Raw genomic sequence first — 19065 nt, 5'->3', positions numbered from 1 at the left:
GCCTCCCCCCCACTGAACTTCCCCTATCAACCTCCCTCTATTGACCCCCCACTGACCTCCCCCCCACTGACCCCCGGACCTCCCCCACTGACCTCCTCCCCACTGACCTCCCCCACAAGTCTCCCCTTTCTGCCAGTCCCCCCTATCTGCAGGCAGTGACCTGGCCAGGCCTCCCGGCGGCCTGCTCCCCAGCGGGACACCCACAGGAACTCTGTCCAAAAATGCTCAGAGACAGCGCCAGGCCGAGTTCATGCCCTGGGAGCAGCCATGCGCGCATGCGCAAAGACACGTACACACACAGGCACGTGCACACACAGGAAAACGCAGAAAGTGAACGCTGTGCCTGTTTGGCAGAAGCTGCGTTGTGTGTCACAGCTCTCTAGGCAGTGAGGGTTTTGCACAGGCCATACACTGTGCCCCTTGCACAGCTGGGGACCCGGAGCCCCCGTCCCGCTGGGTGGGGGGCGGGGGGGCTGACCCCGTCTCTCAGGACAGTGACTCCACAGCCTGGAAGAATGCTTTCCCAGCCACTGTGGCCTCCAGCGCTGCGACTGTCCCCACAGAACCCACGCTAGCAAACAGGCCGAGGCACATTGGGACTAGAGATTCACATCTGCTCACGGGAAGGACTTGGTGGAACATGTCTGGGTCACTGCGGCGAATCGTGCAGTCACTAAAAGCGGTGTTTGTGCATCGTGTTCACGGCAGAGGGACCCCCCCCACCACAGTTACAAACTGCAGGGCAGAGCCAGACACGCGCGTTCCCACATGGTAACGCGGGTCCCTGCAGGCGGCAGCCACAGCTCCAAATCACTGTTTGCGTTTGTTCTCAGGTTGTGGGAAGTGTTTCTTACCTGGCTGTGTGACCATTGACAGGGGACGGGGATTGGCTGCCATAAAGGCGGGGTCCTGCCCTCCAGGCGCGCCCCGCGCCCCTCTGGTGACGGGTGACACGGCTTCGTTTCCCGCCATCCGCTGCGGCTGTCTGCGAGCTGGGGTGACCGCAGGCGGTGACCGCGGGCCGTGGCTCCGACGGGGAGGTCTGGGAGGGGCGGGTGGGCAGCGAGTGTGCAGACCGGCCTGCTCCCGCAGGGTGCTCCCCGCAGGCCCCATCTTGGGCGGGCACAGCCGGCTAGTGCCCCGTCACCTTCCTGATCCCACGCTCCCGCTGCGTCCGACCCGTCCCTGCAGACGGGGACCCGGCTTGTGTGACTGGGGAGGCCTCTGAGCTGGGTGTGCACCGTGCACATGGCACAACCTGGCCCGGCTTCTCTGTGAAGAGATCTGAACACACAGCACGGGTCCAGGCCTCTCGGAAGCGCTGGCCCCGGGGCCGCCGAGTCCCCTCCGCCCGGCTGGACCGGCAGTGCCAGGAGCACAAAGCGTGCCCACGGCGGGGCCGGCTGCAGGCCTGCTCAGACCCCGGTCAGCTGTTCCCACAGCCCAAGCCTGAGAGCAAGAGGCAGGAAGGAGGAGGCCAGAGGCTCCACCCTCTGCCAGGCCTCCTTCTCTTCCCAGTGCGCTCATGCTTTACGTTTTCTGGACATGAAATGTGGAGCTGAGACTGAGCCCACGCACCTGGCTTGGCCCCAGAGGGGGAGAGCGAGGCTGGGAGCCTCTGCCTGGACGAGGCAGGGGAGGGAGCCGGGTACCAGGTCAGGAAGCTGCAGATGGAGGAGGAAGTGGGGGGGGGCTGGCCTTCTGCACGCTGGGGTGCAGGGCAGGGTCCAGCTTGGGCAGGAGCCTGGTGAGTGAGCACACGCACGTCCACCTCAGCATCCACCAGGCCCCAGTGGCCACCTGGGCCCCAGAACCCCCCGGGCGGGCAGAACCGATGGACGAGAGAGGGCTGGGTAGAGGGATGAGCAACACCCTGGGCAGAGCTGTAAAACGGAGCAGGGTGGAGGGGCCTGTCTCCAGCCATGGGCCCTGTGCGCTGAGCAGAGGCTGCACCGGGGGAGGCCACCCAGGGGGAAGGCTACCCAGGGGAGGCTGCCAGGGGGAGGCTGTGTACACTGAGGGAAGGCCACACCAGGGGGAGCCCACCCAGGAGAAGCCCTGCCAGAGGGAGGCCATACGGGGGGAGACTGCCCAGGGGAGGCCGCCCAGGGGAAGCTGCCCACGGGGAGGCTGCACCGCCAGGGGGAGGCCACGCCAGGGGGAGGCCACGCCAGGAGGAAGCTGCCAGGAGGAAGCCACCCAGGGGAGGCTGCACTGCCAGGGGGAGGCCATGCCAGGGGAGGCTGCACCGGGGAGGCCTCTCCAGGGGGAGGCCACGCAGGGGAGGCTGCACCGGGGAGGCCATGCACGGGAGGCCCCCCCAGGGGGAGGCTGCGCAGGGGAGGCCTCTCCAGGGGGAGGCCGCACAGGGGAGGCCATGCACAGGAGGCCTCTCCAGGGGGAGGCCGCACAGGGGAGGCCATGCACAGGAGGCCCCTCCAGGGGGAGACTGCGCAGGGGAGCCCCTCCAGGGGGAGGCCGCACAGGGGAGGCCATGCACGGGAGGCCCCTCCAGGGGGAGACTGCGCAGGGGAGGCCTCTCCAGGGGGAGGCCGCACAGGGGAGGCCATGCACGGGAGGCCCCTCCAGGGGGAGGCTGCGCAGGGGAGGCCTCTCCAGGGGGAGGCCGCACAGGGGAGGCCATGCACAGGAGGCCTCTCCAGGGGGAGACTGCGCAGGGAGGCCCCTCCAGGGGGAGGCTGCGCAGGGGAGGCCTCTCCAGGGGGAGGCCGCACAGGGGAGGCCATGCACGGGAGGCCCCTCCAGGGGGAGACTGCGCAGGGGAGCCTCTCCAGGGGGAGGCTGCACCGGGGAGGCCATGCACGGGAGGCCTCTCCGGGGGAGGCCGCACCTTGCCCCGGCCCCCTGACGCCGCCCTCCCCGCAGGACCTGCAGATCATCAGCACGGACGAGAACCAGGTGTTCGTGGCGGTGCAGGAGTGGAACCAGGCCGACACCTACAACCTGTACCAGTCGGACCCGCGCGGCGTGCACTACTCCCTGGTGCTGGAGCACGTGCGCAGCTCGCGGCAGGCGGAGGAGAGCATGGTCATTGACATCCTGGAGGTGCGCACGCCGCGGCCCCGCCCCGAGCCCCGCCCCATCCTGTCCTGCCCGCCCTCCGCCCCGCCCCACCCCAAACCCCGCCCCATCCTGTCCTGCCCGCCCTCCGCCCCGCCCCCTGCAGAGGGACTGACCCTTAGCTTTGTGGGCCAGGGCAGGTGTGGCGGATGACTTCCGAGGGAGAACCTCTCTTCTGGCATGAACTGTGGGGGCGCACACTGCTGTGATGGGAAGAGGCAGTGTTTCTGGTGGTCACTTTTGCAGACATGGGTTCTTTGTTTTGGTCGGTCATGCGGTGTGAACACAGGGCCTGGGCGCCGTCCCTCAGCTCTTCAGCTCAAGGCGAGCACCCTACCACTTGAGCTACAGCGCCACTTCCAGTTTTCTGGTGGTTCATCGGAGATAAGAGTATCACAGACTTTCCTGCCCAGGCTGGCTTTGAACCCTGATCCTCAGATCTCAGCCTCCAGGGTAGCTAGGATGACAGGCGGGAGCCACCGGTGCCCAGCAGAAGTGGTTCTTACATTAGCCACCCTGAGCTCCTCCGGGCAGCAGTACCCCCGGCTTGTGCCCTTAACAGCCACAGGGTTCATTCCACACCCGCCAAACGCCTGCCATGCCTGGATGCCGGGCACCCTCGCCCTCTCTTTGCTGTGGCTCACACGGCTAAGCCGGGAAAGCAGAGCCAGCCAGCCTGCTCCCGGCTTGGCCGCATCTTGACCATCTGTCTGTCGCTCGCCTCTGCCCTCTGCCCTCTGCCCTCTGCCCACTTGGAAAGCCCTGGGCCAGTGCAGTGCCCACAGCGCCACCCTGTGCGGGCCTTGGTCACAGGTGCTGGATGGTGAGGCCTCTCCCCTCCCCCTGCCCCCCCGCCGGGCCCGTGTCCGCGGAGGCCCCGTGGACAGGGGGTGACCTGGCAGCACAGGTGCCGGCTGCGGCTCGAGGGAGAGCACAGTGGGCGGGGGACGCCGAGGCCTGGGGCCCGGGGTGGCGACGGTGCCCGCTCTGCTCTGCCCACGGCTCTCTGTGACACACGCACCGTGGGCACGCCTGGCCTAACGCACACACCCTCCTACCCAGACCCCGTGCGGAGCTGGTGTGGAAAAGGGCAGAGGACAGGCAGGGCCGGCGGGCACTCAGGGAGCCGGGCGCCCGCAGCAAGGGTCCTGACCCGAGACGGGAGGGGAGCAGCCACCGAGGGGCGGAGCCATGGCGGAGTGGTGTCAGTGGACAGTGGGGGGGGGGCGCCGGGCGGGGACCGGCCTCCGAGAGAGGAAATGTGGAAGGCTCCAAGACACCCATGCGTGGAAGTGTTCCAAGCACACGCCGCTCACGGCTCCAACCACACTGCCACGTGGGTGGGGACCCAGTCCACTGAAGACTCTCCTGTGTTCCCTGGGACATGAGAGGTGGCCGTGACTCACGGCCAGGTGTTTCCATGGAGACCGGTCCAGACAGAGGCCGCCGTTCTGGCTGGAGCGAACCCCGGGGGTGCACTATGTGCCCCAGCCCAGATGGGAGCCAGCGTCCCCACCCGGCACTGAGGGGCCCAGCCTTCCTACGGGTGCCAGGTCCTCTCACCTGCCGGCCTTGTTGGGGTCCCATCCATGGGCCCCGTTATCTTCTTTCTGTCCATTTGATCTTTATGGTGTGGATTGTAGTGTCTGAGGCTGTGACCGCCACAGGAACAGAGGGACAAGCACTGAGGTGCACCCGGACCCACGCAGGCTCTGTCCACGGAGCTTTCCGTGTCCTGAGAGCCCCCATCCATGGTGCAGGGGCCCTGCGGCCGGCGCTGCCCACCTTGGCCGGCCCCACAGCGTCCAGTGCACAGTCCAAGCCAGTCCCTGAGCCAGGTCTGAAGTCACTGTCACAGCTGCCCTGTGGATCAGAGCCCCAGTGCGGCCCCAGGGAACCTGGAGACCCAGGCCTGCAACTGAGGAAGGAGACCCAAACCAGAGGGGCCTAGAAGATAGAAGAGGCTGGGAACGGAGCCTCCAGTGCCCCAGCTGTGTGGACACCCAGCCAGTGGGATGCATGTCGGACCTACACAACAAGAGAACAAGTGTGTGTGTGTGTGTGTGTGTGCCCCTGACACATGGCAGAATGCTGACAGATGTGGGGCCCAGGAGGACGCCGCTGCTGCCTGTGACTCTGTGGCTGTGGAGTTGATCTTGGCCTTGGCGGATGTGTGATTGGACGGTGCTGGACGGCCTGGCGAGCTGGTGAGCGCACGGGGGCACAGAGGCTGCCGTGGGCGAGGCTGGCGGCGGGAAGCGAGGACGTGCCACAGGCCACGGCCAGGCCCTCCGTGTCTGCGTGGCGGGGAGCAGCTCCAGCCCTCCGGAGGGCAGTGGGCTGGGACAGTGCTGACAGCAGGGCCCGGCCCCTGCCCGCTGCGCAGATGAAAGGAGAGAAGAGAGAACTGCGTGCGGCACAGCAAGGCATCGGGGCGCTTTGTGTGGAAAGCCCCGGCCTGGCCAATCACAAAGGATGCTAAAATTAGGATGTTCCCTGTCAGGGAGAGGCACTAATGAAATCACCTTTGCTTAAACCTCAGAGACTCAGCCCTCAGAACCCGCGGTCACGCAGAAAGCTCTCCGGCTGTGGGTCGTGTGTGTTTCCCTCTCAGTAATCTCAGCTGAAGTCACAACGTCGCGCGGGACAGCTTCCGCACGTGAGATTCAGCCCACAAAGCACCGCCCGTGTGCAGTGAGGGGGAGAGAGCATGGCACAGGAAAAGGCAGTGAGGTCCCCAGGTTCTGTGGGCAGAAAGCGGACGCACAAGCACGCAGCTGCCCTTCACGAGGACCGCAGGGCGGCCACGTCCACAGCATCGTCCCCACGTCTCCAGACCTCCCCCTTCCTGGCTGGGTTGTAAAATCGGCTCAGGAACACGCCATTCTGGCTTCCCACTGCCGCCAAGCTCTGTAACGCGTCCCCTGTGAACGCCTGGCCCAGCGTTCTGTCCTGGAAGCAGACGATTGATCCCTGGTTCCACAGCTCACAGGTGACCCCTCGGAGCAGTTCAGCTGTGAGCTGTGGAACTCTGAGCTGAGGACATGTAGAGGGGACTTGATCCGTCCCGAAATAATGCTGTCATGAGATGGGGCCGTGGGGGACCTTAGAATGGGGCAGGGGGGACTTGTGGGCATCTTTGGGGGTTGGGGAGACTTGCTAAGCAGAATGATGTCCCCTCAGAAATGACCACAGAACCAGTCTGTGTGCAGCACCACCTGACGGGGGACATGGCTGTGGCGCGACTGGGGCACCAGCAGGCAGATGGGGAGGTTGCCTGGAAGTCTGAAGAACCCCTGGGGTTCTGGAGGTCCCGGCAGCGCTAGAGGGAGCAGAAGAAGAGGGCCAGAGAGAGGACAAGTATGAGGGGGTAGGAAAAGCTGGGCGCAGCCCCAGAGGTAAAGGGAAGGGTCTAGAAGTCAAAGAACACAAACAGCTTCAAGAAGCTGGAAGAAGGAAGGAAATACATTCTCCCCAACAACCTCCAGAGAGGAACACGAACTTTCTGACCCTTGATGTTCACTCAGAGACCTGGTCATGCTGCTGATCTCTAGAGCTGTAAAATGGTGGCTTTGTTACACATTAACAGGAAAATAATACACCGTCCCTCCATCCATCCACCTACCCATCCACCCATCCATCCATCCCTCCATCCATCCAACTCTCTACCTACCTATCCACCCATCCACCTACCCATCTACCCATTCATCCATCCCTCCATCCATCCACCTACCCATCCACCCATCCATCCATCCCTCCGTCCATCCAACTCTACCTACCTATCCACCTATTCATTCCTCCATCCAGCCATCCACCTACCTACCTATCCATCCATCCACTCATCCATCCCTCCATCCAGCCATCCACCTACCTACCTATCCATCCATCCACTCATCCATCCCTCCATCCAGCCATTCCTCCATCCATCCATCCATCAACCTATCCACTCATCTATTTATTATCCATCCATTATCTCTTCATCTGTCCATCCAACCATCTCCCCACCCAGATATTCACCTTTCTACTCACCCATCCATCCACCCCTATTCACACCTTATACCTCACCCATTCATCCACCTACCCACCATCCACCACTCATCTGTTTACCTATCATTTACCCATCATCCATCTATTCATCCGTCCGCTGTCTACACATACAAATATACACAGATATGCACATACATACCTGCATCAATCTATTATCTAGCCACCCCTCAACCCATTCATTCACCCACCCACCTATCTACCCACCTATCCGTCTGTCTGTCCACCTGCCCTCCTCTCGGCCAGCACATCACTGGTCTGCTGTCCGCCTCTTGCCCTTGCAAGTCCTGTACAGCGGGACAGACATCATGGGCTTTGCAGAGCTGTGAGACTCGAGCGGGAGGTGCTCGTTCATCCCAGTGCCCTCCACAGGAGTGCTCGTAACTTGGCAGCGTTTCTCTGAGCTTTACCGTCCGTCATCTTCAGCTAGGACGTTTTGTGTGACCGCACAACCCTGTGTGCCCGGTTTCCTGAGCCATTTTGGAAGAAGCCATGCCATGCCGTGTTCAGAGGGGCAGACACAGCGTCTCCCCGGGGACGGGGATGGGAGAGGCCCGTCCTGTGCCTGTCGGCCTCACGGTGGCTTCAGGGCACTCAGGTCTGGGTCCTCTGCCAAACACAGCGTGCAGAAGGCCTCGGGCTGCACGCGTCCCTCGGGCCTCGGCCCTTCCTGGAGAAAGCGAGCCCTGAAGGCAGTGGGGGCCCTGGCCAGGGCAGGCTGGGTGAGCGGCCCCATCCCTCTCCTTGGGGGTTTCCTGGGGGAAGTGAGCTGAGAGGCTTCCGTGGGAAGCCCGGGCCGCACGTGGGAAGGAGCTGAGCCGCGGCTGGCAGCAGAGGCCAGGGAGGCAGCGGGGAGGAGGGCTTTCTCCTCATCGGACGGCCAGGCCCTGGGATGGCGGAGCCAGCCGCACAGAGGTCCGGGCTCCTGTGGGAGGCCGTGCCCGGGCCTCCATCCCCTGCCCTGAGGGGAGGCCGGGCAGTGGGGTGTGGGGGGGGCGTGGGGAGGAGGGACGCGGGCCTCGGGTCACTCAGGCCGCTCTGCCCTCCTTGTGCTGGTCACAGGTCCGAGGGGTGAAAGGAGTCTTCCTGGCAAACCAGAAGGTTGATGGCAAGGTGACAACGCTCATCACCTACAACAAGGGCCGAGACTGGGACTACCTGAGGCCGCCCAGCACCGACATGAACGGGAGACCCACCAACTGCCAGCCGGTAGGTGCCCTGCCCCCGCCGCACAGCGCCAGCCGTGGGGGGGGCCACCCCCGGACACTGCCCGGGACGACCGCCGGGCTCCATGCAGGACCCAGGGCGGCCCGTGCCACGGAGCAGGTGGAGGGGACCAGAGAGGGCAGGAAAGCGGGTCCCGGCCATGGGCAAGCCCGGCTGCTGTGTGCTCAGCCGGCCGCACAGCGGGAGCCTTCTCAGCTCGGTGCTCGGCGGCCGTGGCTGCAGTGGCCCCATGTGTGGGAGCGCCCACCCCAGCAGGCGGGCCTCGGCTCTGTTGGTTCCTCCTCCTCCCCTCCAACCCCAGTGTTCTCCAACAAATACACACCAGCCTCTGTGTGTGTGCATGGTGTGTGTATGTGTGGTGTGTAGGGTATGTGTGTGTGTACACATGGTATATGGGGGTGTGAGCAGTGTGTGTGTAGGCGTGCGCACACACACACACACATACACGCATGCGTGCATACACACACACACACTGGCCAGGCTCGGGCCTAGCTGCTCACATACAGAATGAACAGGACAGGAGTCCCTGAGTTGATGTGAACCTGCCCAGCACCAAACCCTGCCGGCCACAGTCTGGGCTTCTCCGATGCCAAAACCACCACGGCAGGACTGGTCCCTCCCGCATCTACATCAGGCCCTGGCTGGCCCTGACAGCGGCTGCGGCTGGCTTTAAGGCAGCAGGGCCCAGCTCGCTCTCTGAGCCCTGGCTGTGCCCCCACTCCTCACCCCTGCCACGCTCAGCTCTGCACGGGACCGGCCCGTGGAGATGGCAGGGCCCCGATGTTTACCCACCCGCCTGGAAACTCAATCACCTGCCGATTTCAAAATGCCACCCAGGACCAGATTTTCTGCGAAAGGGCTAATTTTTGTATCATCATCAGGAAAGTTAAGCCACATTAATCTGTCAAAGCAAATTTTTGCAAAGAATAGCTTCTTGTCTGTGATTACACAGCTCAGTGAAGAGATAACCTTTGTGAGATTTATGTCCCAGCCTTAAACTAATCAGAGGAGCAAAGCCAGGAGCGTGGTGCCCGGGCAGCGCACAGAGCGCCCCAGGGAGCATGGAGGACGTGGAGAATGAACTACCCCATGAGCCCGTGGACCACCAAGGACACCCACTGGCGTCTCAGCTGGGAACTCCAGCACTTCCTGCCTGCACGGCCCGGGGTGCGTCCAAGAGCAGGAGAATTCCTGCCAGGCACTAAGGTCTGAGGATCAGCGTGTGAAGCCAGCCTGGGCAGGAAAGTCCATGAGACTCTCACCTCCGATTACCCACCAAAAGCTGGACATGGCAGACGTGGCTCAGTGGTAGAGTGCCAGCCTTGAGTGAAAAAACAAAAAACAAATGAGAGTTCAAGGCCACGAGTTCACGCCCCACTACCGTCACACACAGGTGTGTGCACACACAGGCCAGAGCGTGCACACGCTCACAGAGCAGGAAAATGAATGGACAGGCCAGCTGCCCACTCCCGGGGCGTGGAGGACAAACTGCCCAGAGGGCTTGCTCCTCACCGAGGGCTCCTGCTCACGCCAGAATAATTGGGAATGTGTTCGGAGCAAAGCGGTGGACTGTCATAGCCCAGGCGGGACGGCCATCAGCCCCGCCCAACCAGCTCACGCCCTGAAGTTGTCCCTGGGCCCCGGGGCTGGCCTAGGTTTGCTCTTGTTCTTGGATCAAGAATCTTCCCCTGGCTGGCACTGTGGGGGGCAGCTCTTTCCAGCAACAGTGAAATGGGGTCATTTCCACAGTCCAGTGCTCCATGAGTGTTCTAGCATGGCGAATCTCCCATGGAAAAGGCTTTCTAGCCATCCAGGATTCTCCGCTGCCTGTGGAGATCTAGGGGAGAGGTGAAGACGGGTGAAGAGGTGGGGTCCGGGTGGCCGGGGAGCCCCTCCGACCTTCACCTTTGGGGAGAGGAGCCAGACACTGCAGCCCTGTGTGGGGAACGTGCAAGGAAGGGAAGCCCAGGGCTGCGTGGGGCTCACCGGATGCCCCACCACCCGCCGAGCCGACAGATGCCCGAGTTCCTCTGCCTGGGCAGCTGCGGCCCATGCGTCTCCAGCCCTCGCGTCTCCCCCTCACCCAGGCAGCCTCAGACGCCCCTCCATCTCCACCCAGGGGGAGCCTGGCCTGCCAGGAGCAGGCGAGGAGACCAGCCATGGTCTTGGCACTGCAGGCTGCCCCTGGCCCTCCAGGGGAGTCAGGCCACCAAACAGGGCTGTGCCATAGGCACGGCATCCAGACGCCCGCTGCATGGAGCCTCCACCATCCCACCAGGGCGGGTCAGGCCACTCCTCCTGCAGACAGGGGGCCTCCCTCAGAGCCTCTCCTCCAAGGGTCCAGTCTGCTGGTGGGGCCTCCAGAGCTAGTCCTTGGGGCTTTCTCCTCCCTGAAAGAGAGGTAGTGGCTCATGGGCAACCAACTTTACTCCGACAGGGACTGCTGGACACATCCAAGGCCCCCACGAAGGTGCAACTGAGCAAATGCCTTTCTCTGTCCTTTGTAGCTCTGAGAATAGAATCCAGGGCCTCATACACAGTAGAGAAGTGCTCTACCACTGAGCTATACCCCGACCCCCTTTAATAAAGTCCTGGGTGGATAGATGGACGGATGGATGGATGGGATGAACGGATGGATGGATGGATGGATAAGTAAGTTGACAGATAGATAAATGAATGGATACATGAGGTGGATGCATGGGTAGATGGATGGATGCATAGATGGATAGATTGGTGGATGGATGGATGGATGGATTTGTGGATGGATAGATGGATGTATGGATGAGTAAATAGGTGAGTAGGTAGGCTCGTGGATGGACTCATGGATGGATAGATGGAAGAGGACAGATGGATGAGTAGGTAGGTTAGTGGATGGATGCATGGACAGACAGATACATGCATGGATGGATGGGTGGGTGGATGGATTAGCAGGTGTGTAGATGAAGGGATAGGTTCATGAGAAGATGGATGGATGAGTACATGGACAGATGTGGATGGAGTTAGTGTGAGCTTTGTAGGTTCTAGCAATCACATACCTTGGCTCACCCCTACATGTGGGGCCATCGTAAGAAGTCCCCCTTGTAAGCCGGGCGCTGGTGGCTCACGCCTGTAATCCTAGCTACTCAGGAGGCTGAGATCTGAGGATCGAGGTTCAAAGCCAGCCAGGGCAGGAGAGACCATGAGACTCCTATCTCCAATAAACCACCAGAAAACCGGAAGTGGCACTGTAGCTCAAGTGGTAGAGCGCTCGCTTTGGGTTAAGAGCTGAGGGACAGCGCCCAGGCCCAGAGTTCAAGCCCCACGACCGACAAAAAAAAAAAAAAAGAAGTCCCCCTTGTGGAGACCCAGGCCATAGGAAGCTCCCTAGAGATGGAGGCCCTCCCCCCAGATGCAGGGGGTCTCCATTCTAGAGTAGAGAACTGGCCTAGCCTGGGGTGCCTTGCTGGCCCCCACGCCACTCCCACCGCCCCAGGATGCCCAAGAGTATCTGCTGGGGCCACGCCCATCCTTGCCACCCTTCAAGCCACGGTCAGCCCCAGCACCCACTTCCCGCACTTCCTCCACTGCTGCAACACAGCCCTGGAACCCCGGAGGTGGATCTGATCTCCCAAGGCCATTCCTGCCACGTGCTAACCACACTTCCTTCCCTCCCCCACAGCCGGAGTGCCACCTGCACCTGCACCTGCGCTGGGCAGACAGCCCCTACGTGTCAGGCACTGTGCACACCAAGGACACCGCCCCCGGCCTCATCATGGGTGCAGGTGGGTGCTCGCTCTGCAGGAGCTCCCTCCTCAAGGCTGAAGACCAGTAGCACCAGGGACTTGGGACTATGGTGTGTTTGGCAGGGGCCGTAACACAGGCTTTCCATGAGCCTCAGCTCTTCTGGAACATTCTGAAGAAGAAAATACAGTGAATGTATGATGGAGGCATGTGATGGCTGAGTAGAAGGGTGGAAGGGTGGATGGATGGATGATGGATGAATCCATCGATGATGGAGGGATGGATAGGTAGATGATGATAATGGAGTCATGAATGGTGGAGGGGTGGTTGGGAGGGAAGAAGAACACAGAAATAAAGGAAGGAAAGATGAGAGGTAAGAAGGGAAGGAGGGAAGAAATAAAAAGTAAAGGAGGGAAAGATGGGAGGTAGGAAGGGAATGAGACAAGGGGTGGGAAGGATGTGTTGGTGGATAGATAGATGGGTGATGGATAGATGATGGTGAGTGGATGCATGGATGGATGGATAGATGGATTGGTGGATGGATGGATTGGTGGGTAGATGGATGGGTAACGGATAGATTGGTGGATGGATGGATGATGAATGGATGGATAGATTGGTGGATAGATGGATGAATGGATGATGGATTGGTGGATGGTTGATGGATGGATGAAATGGCGAATGAAAGGATGGATAGATGGATGGGTAATGGATGGATTGGTGGATGAGTGGATTGGGAGATGTATGGGTTGGTGGATGAATGATGATTGGTAGGCAAATGCATGGATGATGAATGAGTGGGTAGTGGGTGGATGGATTGGTGGATGGATAGTTTGGTGAATGAAAGGATGGATAGATTGGTGAGTGGATGGATGAATGATGGATAGATAGATGGATGGATAGATGGATTGGTGGATGGATGGATTGGTGGATAGATGGATGGATGATGGATGGATGGATGGATTGGTGGGTGGATGGATGATGGATGGATAGATATATTAGATGGATGGATGGCTTGGTGGATGGATGGATGGATTGGTGGATAGATGGATGGATAGATTGGTGGGTGGATGGGTGAATGATGGATGGATGGATGGATGGTGGATGGATGGATTGGTGGATGGGCACTGTAGCAGGCAGGCCAGACCAGCTCCCAAGGTGGCTGTGACTGTCCTGTCTTGTGACCTGTCAGAGTGTTCTTCCAGGCAGCTGTGAAGGCTCAAGTTCCCTCTAAACCTGAGCCACAGCTGGAGCCCTGGGTCTGGCTCCCGGGGAAGGGCTGGCCTTTGCTGTGCCCCACAGCTTCAGCAGGCCCCTGTTAGAAGAGGAGGCCATGCTCTGGCCGTGGAAATACCCAGGAGGCAGGGCCCCTCACTCTGCCCACGGTGAAGGTGGGGAGGGAGAAGGTAGCTCCCTCCAAGAACGCAGCTGCCCCCCTTTCCTTTGGTCCAGGTAACCTGGGCTCACAGCTGGTGGAGTACAAGGAGGAAATGTACATCACGTCGGACTGTGGGCGCACCTGGCGGCAGGTAAGGGGGTGGGAGGGGCCTGGGCCCTGCTGCGCCCCCAACCCACCAGCGCTCCAGGAACTGCATCCGGGCCGTCACCCCTCCACTCACAGAAGCGGGGCCTACCTTCCTGCCAGCCCAATGGCCAACCAGGGGCCCCTAGCAGCTAGGGCTCTGCCAGGTGGGCACTGCAGATCCAAGGCATGCTTTGTGGTCAGACATGCCACCAGGGCACCAGAGGAAAGGGACAAGGGAAGGCACAGAGGTGGAGGAGGCCCAAGGGCCAGAGGGTGGGGCCCGGGTGACCTCTGGTCCCCACAGGTGCGGATGGGTGGACAGTGGAGGACACAGGGCAGAGGAGGCTGGGGGTCATGCTGAGCCTGCCCCAGGATGCTGGGAGATGTGCAGGTGTTGGCCTGATGGCACGTTGAAGCCTGGGATGGCTCTTGCATGCTGGGAGAAGGGTCTGGTCATCTGTTCCAGGCCAGCCTCTCCCGCACGCATGCGTGTGTCCAGTGCGCACAGGCTAATGCCGAACACACTGCGCGCACGGCCGCCGCGGTGGGGGCCTGAGTTTCCTAACAGTGTGCAAGGAATTTGGAAAAGGGCAAAAGGTGTATTTCACCATAGCATTCCTCTTCACTGCGCATGGCGAAGCACATCTGAAGTATGGAAAGGCCGTGTCTGTCCATCAACCCCGAGCCCCAGCCAGAAGACGCAGCCAGACGCTCACTTTTAGGGACCCATCATGAAGTGCGCTGGTGGCCACGTGCACAGAGCAACTTGCTGGGGTTACAAACTTGGGGTGATGCTGGAGGAGCGGTTGGCACACTGCAAGGCTGGCGCCCGGCCTTTCCGCTCCCTGCCCGGTGATGGGGCAGGGTGGGGCGCCCGGCCTTTCCGCTCCCTGCCCGGTGATGGGGTTGAGGTGGCAGAGGACGCGGCACCTGCGTGTGTGTGGGCACGCACATGTGCACATCGGGGCAGGCAGAGGGGTCCATGCCGGGTCTTTGCGTCTACCCAGAGGAGGAGGAAGTGGAAGAGCAGATATCCAGGCGGATGACAGAGTAGCTAAAAGCACAGGGATGTGTGGCGATGTGCTAGCAGGTGGCACCGAACAGGAGGGGCCCGGGACAGAGCCGCCTCATCAGGCCCACAAGACCGTGAGCAGCAAGAGCTCCCTGCAGAGTCAGAATGGCAAATGTGAACCTCCAGGGGGCTGGGGGGCCTTGGGAGGGAGGAGACAGGCAGGGAGACGCTGCCCAGAAACAGGGTGTGGGTCTCCTCTCCCGCTGCCCGGTGACCCACTGAGGCACGGGGTTGTGGACTCAAAAGCCCAGCTCCCTCTCCGGGATCCCCGGATGTGGCTTGGTGATACCCGTCTGTGGGCAGAGGCCAGCCAGGCCCTGTCACTTGTCCTGTGTGGAGGAGGGGACAGAGCAAGCTTGAGAGTCCTGTCAGGGGGACCTGGGGCTCAGCACACCAGGGCCATCCGGGGAGAGGCCAGGCTCCGGAGCACTGCCCTTCTGCCCCAGCTGCCCAAAGCCAGCTGCCAGCCCCTGGGGGCAGGGAGGGGGCTCCCCGGGAGGAGCAGAGCCTTAAAGGCTCACACGCAGGTCAGAAAGGGGGGCACAGGTTCCACCCAGGGCCCTGGGCACACATTCTCGGCAGAGGTGACGGGAGGACTGTGGGCGCAGCCCGGGCCCAGGCTCTGCGATGGAGCCACAGGCCTGAGAGGCCGTGAAGAGGAGGCATGCCGAGCGGGGAGGGGCGGTGGTGTGGCCAGGACCCACGGTACCACATTAGGTGGCATCCAGCCTGGGGCCTGATGTCCACTGAAGAGCAGGGGGCACCTGGCATCCTGCCGTGAGCAAGGACCACACCAGCCCCGGGTGCTGGTAGGCAGGAAGCTAACCCCCAGGGGGCGTCCTCTGGGGACAGGGGGAGGGGCAAATGAGGGTCGGTGAGGGCAGCCCCGCCCACCCAGGGTCAGAGGGCACCCTGGAGCCTGCGCCTGTGTGGTGCCCATGCCAGACTGGAGTTTGCGCCTCAGTGTTTCTCCAGTGTCTCTACCCCGGGGAGCGCCCGCGCTTCCAGGCCGCATCCCACACGGGAGTCCCTCCCACCCAGCCCCACCCCCGTTTCCCACGCATCTCTCCCTCACGTCCAGGTCTAAGAGTTGCTGCTCACCGCCCTCCTGGAGGAGGGGTGCTCAGGGGTGTGGCGGGCCCTCAGACTAGCTCTGCCCAGGCCTGGCTCTGCCGTGCCCCTCCCTGAGGCCCCGGCCGCCCGCCTGCGTTCAGCCCCCGCTGTGCCCGCAGGTGTTCGAGGAGGAGCACCACGTCCTCTACCTGGACCACGGCGGCGTGATCGCGGCCATCAAGGACACCTCCATCCCCCTCAAGATCCTCAAGTGAGGCAGTGGGCGGGTTGGGGGGCGGGGGGGCGGGAGCAGGGGGGGCTGGGGCGGGGTTGTGGGGTCACAGGTCTCCCCAGAACCATTCCTGGTCCTGGAGGTGGGCAGTGGGCAATATAGACCACATGGCAGTCCTTACAGCCTGGCTGGGCAAAATGGGGCGGGCCGGGAGCCGGTGGCGCACGCCGGGCTGGAGTTCTGACAGCAGCCTGAAGCCGGAGAAAGGCCCGCGGGGAGGTGGGGTTGGGAGGGAGGCAGAGGCGGAAGCCAGCGTCACTTCAGTCAGGAAGAGCTGTAGGAACGGGACGATGACGACGCCACGCCACCCATGGTCCGGAGGCCGGCACTGGCCCACGCCCGCAGCTGGCCCACGTCGGGCTGACTGACAGCGCTGGGCGGGTGGGGTTGCCTGGCGGTGCTGGGGGCCTGGCACGGGCCAGGTGTGGGACTGGCCCCAGAGACCAGTCCCCTGGGCAGGGGAGGGGGGGCGGCCACCCACCCCTCACACTGCACGCCTCGCACACAGGTTCAGCGTGGATGAGGGCCTCACCTGGAGCACGCACAACTTCACCAGCACCTCGGTGTTCGTGGACGGGCTGCTGAGTGAGCCCGGCGAGGAGACGCTGGTCATGACGTGAGCGTGCGGGCCTGCGGCGGGCGGGGGCGGGAAGCGCCGGGCTCTGAGGTGGGGGCCTCCTCCTGGGGCTGGGGGCTCCTCACGCCCCGCCCCGGCCCCCCGCAGCCTGCTGGGGGCCACCAGGCCCTGCCCAGGATCCCTGCAGTGCAAGGGGCAGAGCCACGGCCGGCAGAGGGCTCTGGACCGCTGCCCCTGGCACCGGTCAGGCTGCCGATGACAGTAAGTGATCGTCCCCTGCCTGACACCAGCAGTGCCCACTGGTCAGAGCCCCAGAGGCCCAGGAGCCGGGACCCAGCCCCAGAGGCTGGCCAGACACGGTTCCATGCGGCGCCTCTTCCTGTGTGCCATGGCGTGGGGACCTGCTGGGGCAGGCCGGTCTCGGGCTTCCGGAGGCCAGCGCTGCCCCCGTGGAGAGGAGCCCACAATGCTGCTCCTGCAGCTGCCCCCCCCTGCCCTGGGGAGGCCTGGGCCCCCAGCCTGGGAGGTCAAAGGGTGAGCAGGAGGAGGGGCGTCGCCTGGACTGAAGTCACAGGTCAGGGCAGAGGTTTGCTGCCAGGGCCGCTGGGCCGGCCGTGCCCGGGGCTCCGACTGCAGCCTGGACAGGACAGAGCCCGCCCGGCCCCTGCGTCAGAGCGGGAACGGGAGCGGGGGCTGCCAGCAATGCCGGCCTCACTGCACACAGTAACGCAAGTCAGCTGACTCTCGGGCCTCAGTTTCCCCCGCTGACACAGGGTGTTTGGGCCCAGCGCGCTGCATAGCCGTGGTCTGTGTGTGTCTAGGTCCTGCCGAGCCCTTCTGCCCGCTCCCCGTCGCACGGCCAGGGCTGAGGCCCCGGCACAGCTGTGTCCTTCATTTCCCCCCGCCGCTCTCGCCCGCTCCGTCCATAATGGCTGAATTCACAGCCAGGTGATGCTCTGTTGTGGGTTTCTTAAAGGCCTCAGAACGGTCCCCACAGAGCTATTCACAGAGCCGTCTGCAAACGGCCTTCCAATGCCGGCAGCACAGAAACAATCCAAACTGTAGAAGACCGCCGGCCTCAGGCTGGCACTCAGTGAAAGTTACCTGTGTGGGAGCCCTCATTCAGAACACGCCTCCAGCTCTGTCTCCAGCTCTGTCTCTGTCTGTCTGTCTATCTGTCTCTCTCATTTCCCCATGATGCCAGCCCACAGATCATGCCCAGGCTAGTCACAGTCATTTTATTTATTTGTTTGTTTGTATTTATTTATTTATTTATTTATTTATGTCAGTCGTGGGGCTTGAACTCAGGGCCTGGGCGTTGTCCCTTAACTCTTCAGCTCAAGGCCAGCGCTCTACCACTGGAGCCACAGCACCACTTCCAGTTTTCTGGTGGTTTATTGGAGATAGTTTCACGGACTTTCCTGCTTGGGCTGGCTTTGAACAGTGATCCTCAGATCTCAGCCTCCTGAGCAGCTGGGATGACAGTTTGAGCCGCCGGCGCCCGGCTTTACCGTCGTGTTGATGGGACACGGTTCTTCCGTGGCGCACACTGCCGACTGCCTTCCAGAGCAGTGTGGCCTCGGAGCTGTCCCCCGTGCGGGGCTGGGTGGCCTTGGGCCACACCCCAGGTGACCTTGCCCTCCCGGGCCACGCTGGGGAGCCGGCCTGTTCTCCTGCTCTCTGGAGAGCGGCCGCTGGGCTCCTTGGCCTCCCTGAGCGTGCCCAGCTTCACCAGATCACGGATATTTCTTACAGCGTGGGCTGAGGCTGGGGATGGGCACACGGCAGGACTGGAGAGGCTTCCTCCTCTGCCTGAGCTCAGGACAGGGGCCAGCGGGAGGCTGGGGTGCCCGCTCGGCCCGCCTTGACCATGGCTCCCAGACAGACCTGCCAGGCCCAGGCAGGCTCCATGCAGATGCCTCTGGGTGGCCCGTGGTGCTGCCCTGCTGGGGTGTCTCTGACGCGGCCTCTGTTTTCCTCTGTGAAATGAGAGCGAGGACGGATCTGCAGTAGGCCAGATGCCAGCGCTCTCTGGAGGGGAGGACCGGGTGTCGCTGGGGGAAATCTGTGTGAGGACAGGCACCGGGCGAATGACCGGCCGGCCAGCTGCCCTGTCACCCGGCCCCACGCCGGCCGTGCGTGCGTGTGAACCACGGGAGCCACAGCTGCCCTGTCACCCGGCCCCACGCCGGCCGTGCGTGCGTGTGAACCACGGGAGCCACAGCTGCCCTGTCACCCGGCCCCACGCCAGCCGTGCGTGTGTGTGAACCACGGGAGCCACAGCTGCCCTGTCACCCGGCTCCACGCCAGCCGTGTGAGCGTGTGAACCACGGGAGCCACAGCTGCCCTGTCACCCGGCCCCACGCCGGCCGTGCGTGTGTGTGAACCACGGGAGCCACAGCTGCCCTGTCACCCGGCTCCACGCCGGCCCGCCGTGCGTGTGAACCACGGGAGCCACAGCTGCCCTGTCACCCGGC

The 19065-nt window shown here is 62.7% G+C and overlaps 1 protein-coding gene across 1 annotated transcript in view; it reads left to right on the top strand.

Annotated features, from left to right (window-relative positions):
* The window catches only part of Sorcs2 (sortilin-related VPS10 domain containing receptor 2), a 150077-nt gene that overhangs the window by 109061 nt on the left and 21951 nt on the right, over nucleotides 1–19065 (top strand). Inside the window, exons 15-20 of the mRNA XM_013023893.1 lie at nucleotides 2887–3066; nucleotides 8188–8334; nucleotides 12011–12113; nucleotides 13522–13598; nucleotides 15899–15990; nucleotides 16520–16627. Coding sequence (XP_012879347.1) covers nucleotides 2887–3066; nucleotides 8188–8334; nucleotides 12011–12113; nucleotides 13522–13598; nucleotides 15899–15990; nucleotides 16520–16627 — 707 coding nt within the window. The remainder of the gene's footprint in view (nucleotides 1–2886; nucleotides 3067–8187; nucleotides 8335–12010; nucleotides 12114–13521; nucleotides 13599–15898; nucleotides 15991–16519; nucleotides 16628–19065) is intronic.

This window comes from Dipodomys ordii, unplaced genomic scaffold, assembly GCF_000151885.1.
Source record: "Dipodomys ordii isolate 6190 unplaced genomic scaffold, Dord_2.0 Scaffold71, whole genome shotgun sequence".
Classification (NCBI taxonomy): domain Eukaryota; kingdom Metazoa; phylum Chordata; class Mammalia; order Rodentia; family Heteromyidae; genus Dipodomys; species Dipodomys ordii.
The sequence above is the reverse complement of the archived record's forward strand: the minus strand, read 5'-3'. Positions and strand labels throughout refer to the sequence as shown.